Raw genomic sequence first — 9,950 nt, 5'->3', positions numbered from 1 at the left:
CCAAGGAGAGAGGCAGTAAGGACAGAGGGCTTGTGTGGATGATGCCCCCTGCAGTCCTTCAGTTCACACTTCCATGCTTCAGCTACAGGGGTGGGAAAGACCGGAGCTATGGGTCTCTTCTACACAGAGCAAACAGCAAGCAAGAAAATGTGTGAGCCAGAGAAAACTGAAGAATGCTCTGGTCTCAGCTAAGCGTGCACTCTCAGGCACACTAACAGCAGTGAGCCCCACCACACACACAGTATGCCTGGGAGCACATGCCCAGCTAACAGTGGTGAGCACCCATGTGCATGGGGCAGTCATGCTCAGGAACACAACATGGAACACAACTGCCCTGCACATGCCAGGTGCCGAGTGGTGCTCAGCACAGTTTGCTGGCTAACGCATTTTCCAGCATGCTGCATTTACCCAACATTGATGAGGCCAAAACCCTGACACAGCTGTGCCCCGGAACCAGACAGCAGAGGAGGGAAAGGCCTAATTGAGGTGCTAGCCCAGTCAGCAGCACACTTGGTCACGGGGTCGAGCCCAGCCAGTGCAATAGTGAGCACAAGGAACTGTTCTGGGGCCCACAGGGCTGGGTGGCCCCATCCCACCAATTCCAATTAAGAGTAGGCAGGCCATGGATGCTGCACTCCCTTTCACCCTCTAGTGGAAGTCCCTGCAGGGCTGGGTGGTTGCACAGAGCAGACCAGTGGGTGTGGGAAGCCAGCCCTGCCACTGCCTGGGCTGAGCCTAATTGGGAAAAGCCCAGAGGTTGTTGGCAGGGCAGCTTCACTAGTACCAGCAAAAATGAACATACAAAAGAGTCAAGGAAACCTGCCTGGCCATGTCCCAGGAGCAAAGCAGAGCGAGCTGCCAGTTAGTCCAAAGGCACAGAGCAGAGACAGCAATGCCTCAGGCACAATGTGGGGAAATGATGCTGCCTGGTCCATGTTCCACCTGCCGACTGGTCTGAGCCTCAGGCACAGAGAGGATTCTGACTGGTTAACCCATCATGGTGATATATAAACACTGGAAGACTGACAAAGCCTCATTAACCTGTGGAAACCTTAAAGGAAGGTCCCTTGTGGCAGGTGGGTGCTTGGCCTCCAGTGCCCCCATCCCATTTCATCCTGCTGTGTCGGGGGCACTCCAGGTGGGGCCCAGCTCTGTGGTAAGCGCATGATGGACGAGCTGCCTCCTCGTGTGGGAGACACAAAGTCTGAAACACAAAAGGGCACGAGCCCCAGAACTGTGAGAGGATGGCTGGGGGGATGGGGCCGAGGGAGCAGACAGGGTGGGGGAGGGCATGATCCCCAGAGCTGTGAGAGGATGGCTGGGGGGATGGGCCCAAGGGAGGAGACGGGGTGAGGGAAGAGCAGGCAGGACTTGCAGGACCCTTCTGGGTTAGGCCTATGAATACCCGCTGCTGGCACGGCCCACCACACTGCACCCCGGAGCATGTCTCTACAGGGAATCCTTGGGTGAGAGAAGAAATACGACGGAAAGCCCTTTACCTCTTGTGTCTTGAGTGCCCTCCTCAGTGCAGCTTGGAACAAAGAAGAGAGCACACATTACACCCTTCTATGAAACAGGACCGTGGTGGCATCTGGCCATCAGTGCCATGTGCACAACAAATACACATGTCCGTATACCCACCAGGAGTCCCAGGCACGTGCAGGGAGCCCCATGCACTCGCCAGGGAAGATCAGACAAAAAGGCGATGTTGTTCACTGCAGCTGTTCTGCCTGTGCTGTGACCCCATCAGATCCCACTAGCTGAGCTGGCTCAGCAGCAGCACTAGAGAGCCCAGTCCACAAGAACCACCACAAGGGGTCAAGCCCAAAGGTCCATCTAGCCAGTATCCTGTCTCCCAACAGTGGCCAATGCCAGGTGCCCCAGAGGGAATGAACAGAACAGGCAGTCATTGAGTGATTCATCCCTTGTCATCCAGTCCCAGTTTCTGGCAGTCAAAAGCTAGGGACACCCAAAGCATGGTGCTGCATCTCTGACCATCTTGGCTATTAGCCATTGATGAACCTATCCTCCATGAACTCATCTATTTGAAACCCATTATAGTTTTGGTCTTCACAACATCCCCTGCCAACAAGTTCCACGGGTTGACTCTGCATTGTGTGAAGAAAAACTGCCTTTTGTTTCTTTTAAACCTGCTGCCTATTAATTTCATTAGGTGACCGCTGGTTCTTGTGTTATGTGAAGGAGTAAATAACACTTCCTTGTTCAATTTCTCCACACCAGTCATGATTTTATAAACCTTTATCATATCCCCCCTTAGTCGTCTCTTTTCTAAACTGAAAAGTCCCAGTCTTTTTACTCTCCTCCAGGGAAAGCGGGGATCATATGAGGCACTGCACTGCCTCATGGTCACAATTTCTCAAGGTTTGTGACAGATTCTCCATCAATGGCAATTTCTAAATCAGGAAATTATTATGGGGCAGGTCTCTGGCCTGTGTTATACAGGAGGTCAGACTAGATGATCACAATGGTCCCTTCTGGCCTTGGGATCTATGACTCACAGGCAGACATGGTCTGAAGGATCTCCTTGCACACTAGGCAAGTTATTTTTGTCTCACAGCTCCTCCCCATCTAGTGTCATTAATGTGATATCACCCCCATCCCTTGCAGAGCTTTAATGAAGACACTATATAAACCCAGACCTCACTGCAATCTCTGGGTCCCCAAATGCACAGACTCTGCTAGGTTAATAATCCTCCAGTCAGGGCTCAGGGCATCGACTGAGCCACATTCCTGAACAAGACAATCTCAGGCAAGAGTTTTGGAGATATGGTATCAAAGGCTTCCCCAAATTCCAGGAAGTGCCCTCTTCCCCACCTTCGGGGTGCCCCTATCTGCAGGTCTTCCCCCCACTCCAGCATGACTCCCTGACTCTGCACATTCTGTTTAATTTAGTCACAATCGAACAACGTGGCCTGTTGAGATCTGCTCTTTACAAGCTCCCGCCCTGCTCTGGCTGCTCCGGCTTTCACTCCCTTTAGCTTTCCCACTACCCAGAGTGCAGAGAATTCTGCTGCCCTGCTCGAAGAGTGACTCTCTTACTCCACAGCATCCTGTGCCAAAAATATAAACATTCTGTGCACGATATTTTAAAATTCTGCTAAATTCTGCAAACGTGGAGGCTCCAGCCTGGCAGTGGGGAGCACAGGCCACTGGTTGCACAGAGGCGGGAGATCACTCTGCAGCTACCCCCAGGACACAGACTCAGTGGTGAGGCTGCATCCAACCCTGACAAAGTGCAAGGACCCAGCCTAACCCAGAAACACCCCAGGACCCTGCCCCTCCGTGCCAGATGTGGGCAGGCAGGCTCAACAAGGCAGGACACAAGTGTGGAGGGGCTTAGTATGGGGGGATCCAGGTGTGGGTTGAGAGACTTCTATGTGGGGCAATCTGGGTGCAGGCAGCTCAGTGGGTGATCCGGGTGCAGGGGGGGGAATCTGGATGGACAGCGGCTTGTTAGGGAGTTCTGGGTGCACTGGTAATGGAACTCTGCAGGAGGTCCAGGTGAAGGTTGTTGGGGCTCAGTGGGTGGGGTCTGAGTGTGGGGAGAATACAGTCATAGACTTCAAGGTCAGAAGAGACCAATATGATCGTCTAGTCTGACCTCCTTCACAACGCAGACTGCAGAATCTCACTCACCCACTCCTGCCACAACCCTAACCTATGTCTGAGCCACTGTAGTCCTCAAATCATGGTTTAAAGACTTCAAGGGTCAGAGAATCCTCCAGCAAGTGACCCGTGCCCCACGCTGCAGAGGAAGGTGAAAACCCCCCAGGGTCTTTGCCAGTCTGCCCTGGAGGAAAATTTCTTCCAGACCCCATATATGGTGATCAGCTAAACCCTGAGCACGTGGGCAAGACTCACCAGGCATGATCGACCTTTTGTAAAACCATGTTGTATTTTGTCCCAATTACCACTGAGCTCAATTTCCTTAACTACTTTCTCCTTCAAAATTTTTTCCAAGACCTTGCATACTAGAGATGTCAAACTAACAGGCCTGTAGTTACCCAGATCACCGTTTTTTTCCCTTTCTTAAAAATAGGAACTATGTTAGCAATTCTCCAGTCGTACGGTACAACCCCTGAGTTTACAGATTCAATAAAAATTCTTGCTAATGGGCTTGCAATTTCATGTGCCAGTTCCGTTAATATTCTTGGATGAAGATTATCTAGGCCCCCCAATTTAGTCTCATTAAGATGTTTGAGATTGGCTTTTACCTCAGATGTGGTAATATCTACCTCCATATCCTCATTCCCATTTGTTATCCTGCCATTATCCCTAAACTCCTCATTAGCTCCTCATTAGCAAAGTATGTGTTTAGATATTGGGCCATGCCCAGATTATCCTTAACCTCCACTGCATCCTCAGTGTTTAGCGGTCCCACATCTTCTTTCTTTGTTTTCTTCTTATTTATTGGGCTATAGAACCTTTTACTATTGGTTTTAATCCCCTTTGCAAGGTCCAACTCTACATGGCTTTTGGCCTCTCTCACTTTATCCCTGCATGTTCTGACCTTAATAAGGTAGCTTTCCTTGCTGATCCCTCCCATCTTCTACTCCTTGTAGGATTTCTGCTTTTTCTTAATCACCTCTCTGAGATGCTTTCTCATCCAGCTTGGTCTACAACTCCTGCCTATGAATTTTTCCCCCTTTCTTGGGATACAGGCATCTGATAGTTTCTGCAACTTTGATTTAAAGTAATTCCAGGCGTCTTCCGCTCTTAGATCCACAAATTCTTCCGTCCAATCCACTTCCCTAACTAATTTCCTTAGTTTTTTAAAGTTAGCCTTTTTGAAATAAAAAACCCTAGTCACAGATCTATTTTTGTTTATCCTTCCATTTAGTTTGAACTGAATTAGCTCATGATCACTCAAACCAAGGTTGTTCCCTACAATTATTTATTCTTTGAGGTCTTCACTGCTTACCAAAAACAAATCTATAATGGCATCTCCTCTTGTTGGTTCAGCAACTACCTGGTGAAGGAATCCATCAGCTATCGCATCCAGGAAAATCTGAGCCCTATTATTATTACTAGCAGTCTATTGTCCTCCAGTCTATATCTGGGAAGTTAAAGTCTCCCATGATCACACAATTCCCACTAGTGTTTACTTCATTAAAAACATTAAAGAGGTCTCTATCCATATCCAAATCAGATCCTGGGGGTCTGCAACACACCTCAAGAACTATCCCAGAGGAGGCTCTAGTAGCTTGCTTCCCCAATGTGATTTTTGCCCAGACATACTCTCTCCTATCCATTCCATCACTTCTTATTTCTTTACAGTCCACTGCATCATTGCTATACAATGCTACTTCACCACCTTTGCCTTTATTTCTGTCTTTCCTAAACAGCACATAGCCTTCAATACCTGTACTCCAGTCATGACTACTATTCCACCATGTTTATGTTAACCCTATATCATCTGGTTTCACTTCCTGCACCAGTAACTTTAGTTGCTCCATTTTGTTATCTAGGCTCCTTGCATTGGTGTACAAACATCTTAATTTTAGCTGTTTGGCTTCACTCACATTCTTTACCCGATTAGGCACAGACATTCTACCGCCAGTATCACCTAATTGGACCGGTATCTACACTACCCTTCCTCCTTATGTCAATTCTTCTGCCCACGGCTGTATCCTCTCTTACTTCATTTTCTTCCCTCTCGATGTTAAAATCCGGAGTGGAGATTACCTGGACATCTCCCAACCATCTCCCCAAACTTCCTAGTTTAAAGCTCTCTTAATCAGTTGTGCCAGCCTCCATCCTAGAAGTCTATTTCCCTCCCTACTCAGGTGAAGTCCATCCCAAGAGAACAGTCCTCTGTCCCTGAATGCCTCCCAGTGGCCATGCATCCCAAAGCTCTCCTTATAGCACCACTGCCTGAGCCATCTGTTGATCATCAAAATCTTGTCACAGATTTGTTGCCCTTCTCTAGGAACAGGCTGAATCCAACTGAAGATCACCTGAACCTCAGTTTCCTTAAGCATCTTCCCCAGCCTGGAATAGTCGCTTTTGATACGTTCCAGCGAGAATCTAGCTGTATTATTTGTTCCCACATGAAGGACAATCAGTGGATTCTTTCCTGCTCCTGTTAGGATCCTCTTCAGCCTCGGGTCCACATCCCGTAACTTAGCACCCAGCAGACAGCACACCCTTCTGTTCTCTGGATCAGCTCTGGTTACAGGCCTGTCTATTCTTCTCAGCAGGGAGTTCCCAGTCATGTAGACCTGCCTTTTCCTGGTGATGGTGCGATTCTCCGGTCTATCCCCTGTTCCCTCTGGCTGCAAGTCCTCTCAATTCCTATTCTCCCTTGCAATCCTCTGCAACCCATCCCGTATCCTCCTGGGGCCCATATTTGGTGTTATCTCCATTGATTCTTCCCCTCTTCCTATAGAACTAGCTGCTCTTCTCTTCTTGCCCTCTCACCTTCAGTGACCACCTGCTGTGCCCCTTCTTCATTTTCCAATTCCCCAAACCTGAGCTCTATTTCTTCTTCACTAGCCCGTCTTTTCATCTGCCTGGTTCTCTTAGTCACATGCTTCCACTGTCCACTTTCCTCACCCAGCAGTCTCCCCTCAGAGTTCTTTGGTCCTGCTTCCATCTGCAAGTCTGAGCTTTTCCTTTCAGCCTCCTCATGTCTTTGCTCCATCATCTGCTTCAACCCCCTTCTAAACTCAACCAGAATAGAGCTTGGCAGGGGGGTATTGGTGTGGGGGAGCTCAGTGGAGGGTCCAGATGCAGCTGGTTGGGGCTTGGTTGGGTGGGGATCTAGGTGTGGGTGGCTCATTGGGGTGGTCCAGGTGCAGAGGGAGTGATTTACCTCTCTGACAGCTGTCCTGGCCCTTGAAACATACTGCTGTAATTTTTCTGCAGGGAAGCAAAGAAATCTCTGGGGAACATAAATTCTGTGCACGCCAGGTGGTGCAGAACTCCCGCAAGAGCAGAATCTCTGGGGCGTTAGCACTCAGCACTGCTCCCCAGGGACTTCTCCAAAGGAAGATGAAGCCACAGAGACAAACCCTCTTCCCCACAAATGTTTGTTTCAGTGCAGTTCCCCTTTGACATCTGACTATGCCCGTAAAGCTAACAGCACCCTTGGAACAGGCTGGAGCAGGACGCAGACCTGACATCTTCATAGGGAAGAGAAATCGGAAAACTCATCTCATTTAAAGACAGGAAATGGCCCCACCTCCTCAGACTTCAGGATAGCTCTGGGCTTGGGTGGGCCCTGCTATCCTCTGGTCACCTACCCAGAAAAGGCTTCATTGAGATCATCATCATCTTCCTCCTCCTCCTCCTCCTCCTCCTCCTGGCAAACCAAGAAAAAAGAAAGCTAAAATCCCAATAGATGACTCCGTCTGGGGTACTGCTCCCACACAGCAACACGGCCCCAGTGACCTTGCCACACCTCCTACGTGCAGGCCTGATGCCCCAGCCACACCTCCCACGCATGGCCCCAATGCCCCAAGCTACAGGACAATAACCCCATGAAGCTTTGCACTTGAAAAGGGCACTGTCTATTCCTGGGAATCGGCATGGTGAGGATCCTGGCACTGTGAACCACAGCTTAGCCTGGAAGTGTGCGTGGTGAAATTGTTTGGGCTAGGGCACAAAGGAAGGACCATGGCGCTTGGAAGGGAGAGAACACAGAATTCCTGCCCTGGATCTCTTGGTTCCCAGAGGAGACCACAGAGCACTTGCACTTAGGGTCTGAACTGGAGCATGAATTAGTAGACTTGCATCAGAGAAGCCCATTACACACAGAGAGCACAACGGGGCCTGGTGCTCATAGGGTTATAGAATCATAGGACTAGAAGGGACCCCAAGAGGTCATCTAGTCCAGTCCCCTAGCCTCATGGATGGTCTAAGTATTATCCCTGACAGGTGTTTGTCTAACCTGCTCTTAACAATTTCCAACAATGGCGATTCCACAATTTCTCTAGGCAATTTATTCCAGTGCTTAATCACCCTGACAGTCAAGAAGTTTTTTCTAATGTACAACTTAAACCGCCCTTGCTGCAATTTGAGACCACTGCTTCTTGTCCTATCCTCAGAGTTTAAGAACAATTTTTCTCCCTCCTCCTTGTAACAACCTTCTATGTATTTGAAAACTGTTATGTCCCCTCTCAATAGTCTGTTCTCTAGACTAAACAAACCTCATTTTTTCAATCTTCCCTCATAGGTCATGTTTTCTAGACCTTTAATCATTTTTGTTGCTCTTCTCTGGACTTTCTCCAATTTGTCCACATCTTTCCTGAAATGTGGTGCCCAGAACTGGACACAATACTCCAGCTGAGGCCTAATCAGTGCAGAGTAGAGCAGAAGAATTAGTTCTCCTGTCTTGCTTCCAACACTCCTGCTAATACATCCCAGAATGAAGTTTGCTTTTCTTGCAACAGTGTTACACTCTCCATTCATATTTAGCTTGTGATCCACTAGGACCCCCAGATCCCTTTCCGCAGTGCTCCTTCTTTGGCAGTCATTTCCCATTTTGTATGTGTGCAGCAGATTGTTCCTTCCTAAGTGGAGGACTTTGCATTTGTCCTCATTGAGTTTCATCCTATTTACTTCAGATAATTTCTCCAGTTTGTCCAGATCATTTTGAATTTTAATCCTGTCCTCCAAAGCACTTGCAACCCCTCCCAGCTTGGTACCGTCCACAAACTTTATAAGTGTGCTCTCTATGCCATTCTCTAAATCACTGATGAAGATATTGAACAGAACCGGACCCAGAACTGATCCCTGCAGGACCCCATTCAATATGCCCTTCCAGCTTGACTACAATCCTGGACCTGCTAGGGCCTCACATGACAGCTTCCACAGCAAGCACTGCTCAACAAACCCCTGCCCTGCCCCATTCCTGAAAGTCAGTTAAAGGGACTCAGAGCACAGAGCTCACCCTCCTCCTTCACCAGAGCCTGCCACGCTGCTCGGCTCTGTCCAGTGTGTGAGAGGGCTCAGGAATCAGCAACACAAGCCAGGAGGTAGGGGGTCTCAGCCAGGGGGAGACGGCAGGGGAAGAATTGCTTTTCCCCAGCATTCTGACCTTTCCTGATCCCCAATGTCCAGAATCCCAGCCCCCAAGACACCTGGGGAAAGCCACGCCCAGCTGCATTGCTTTCTAATGTGGTGGGGATGGGCAAGCCAGACTCTTCGCTGCCCCAGGACTCACTCTGCACCTTGCAGGGGCAATGATCTGGATATACTGTACCTCAAAGTGGTGTTTGAATGGAGTGTTCCCCGTGGGGACCAGAGCTGGCTCACTTGTGCTGCCTGGCCTGTTGCTCTCCAGGGTACACTCAGGGTGGCACTGTTCCTGCACAGAGCCTGAAACAGGGTGAAAGATGCAGATTGAGAGCCTGGGAGTCCTGGAGGCAGATACCTTAGAACCTGCTCAGGGGAGGAGGAGGCTGGGAATCCCCAGCCCAGGGGCAGGTTTCATGTGGGCTCACAGGGGTCTCCAGGGCTTCGAGCTGCATCTAAAGTCAGCAGGTGGGGAAGTGTTAAATGATGAAAGCCAAGCTGGGAACTGCCACTGCCAGAGATCCAGGGACTTGGGTGGGGGTCGGGGGCCCTGGAGTGCTGGCTCAGAGAAGGCTGCTCTTCATGCTGTGGTGCATTTCCCCAGCAGGTGCAGGGAGCAGCCCTGCTCAGTCCCAGGGGGAATCCTGGGCTGGTCAGAGGGAGGTGTCAGGGGACAGTTCTCTCCTACCTGCCTGTGCTGTTTCCCAGTGATCTAGTGCCACCTGGAAGGCCTGAGCCACAGTCAGAGTCACGGCTTGGGCCTGTATGCAAGAGACACAAGGGGGTCAATAACGAGGCAGCCTGCCTGCACCCCCTCCCGCCAGAACCTCTACAAGTGCCCCCATGTACCCCAGGGCCAGCACCCCTCAACCTACCAGTGTCTCTTGCCCACAAAGCCCCAGTATCCCTGC

The 9,950-nt window shown here is 49.9% G+C and overlaps 1 protein-coding gene across 8 annotated transcripts in view; it reads right to left on the bottom strand.

Annotated features, from left to right (window-relative positions):
• Positions 1 to 613: 613 nt before the first annotated feature.
• Positions 614 to 9,950, bottom strand: part of LOC127049845 (low density lipoprotein receptor adapter protein 1-like) — a 35,270-nt gene continuing 25,933 nt past the window's right edge. For 2 of the 8 annotated variants that reach the window (XM_050951129.1, XM_050951137.1), the window contains 5 exons: positions 9,728 to 9,800; positions 9,227 to 9,342; positions 7,266 to 7,324; positions 1,500 to 1,531; positions 614 to 1,204 (listed from right to left, as the gene is read on the bottom strand). In XM_050951129.1, the coding sequence (XP_050807086.1) occupies positions 1,053 to 1,204; positions 1,500 to 1,531; positions 7,266 to 7,324; positions 9,227 to 9,342; positions 9,728 to 9,800 (432 nt within the window). In that variant the 3' untranslated portion in view covers positions 614 to 1,052. The remainder of the gene's footprint in view (positions 1,205 to 1,499; positions 1,532 to 7,265; positions 7,325 to 9,226; positions 9,343 to 9,727; positions 9,801 to 9,950) is intronic. The other 6 variants (XM_050951132.1, XM_050951130.1, XM_050951131.1 and 3 more) reach the window with 6 other exon arrangements.

This window comes from Gopherus flavomarginatus, chromosome 4, assembly GCF_025201925.1.
Source record: "Gopherus flavomarginatus isolate rGopFla2 chromosome 4, rGopFla2.mat.asm, whole genome shotgun sequence".
In the NCBI taxonomy this organism is placed as follows: Eukaryota; Metazoa; Chordata; order Testudines; family Testudinidae; genus Gopherus; species Gopherus flavomarginatus.
Note: the sequence above shows the minus strand (reverse complement) of the source record. Positions and strands in the feature narration are given on the sequence as shown.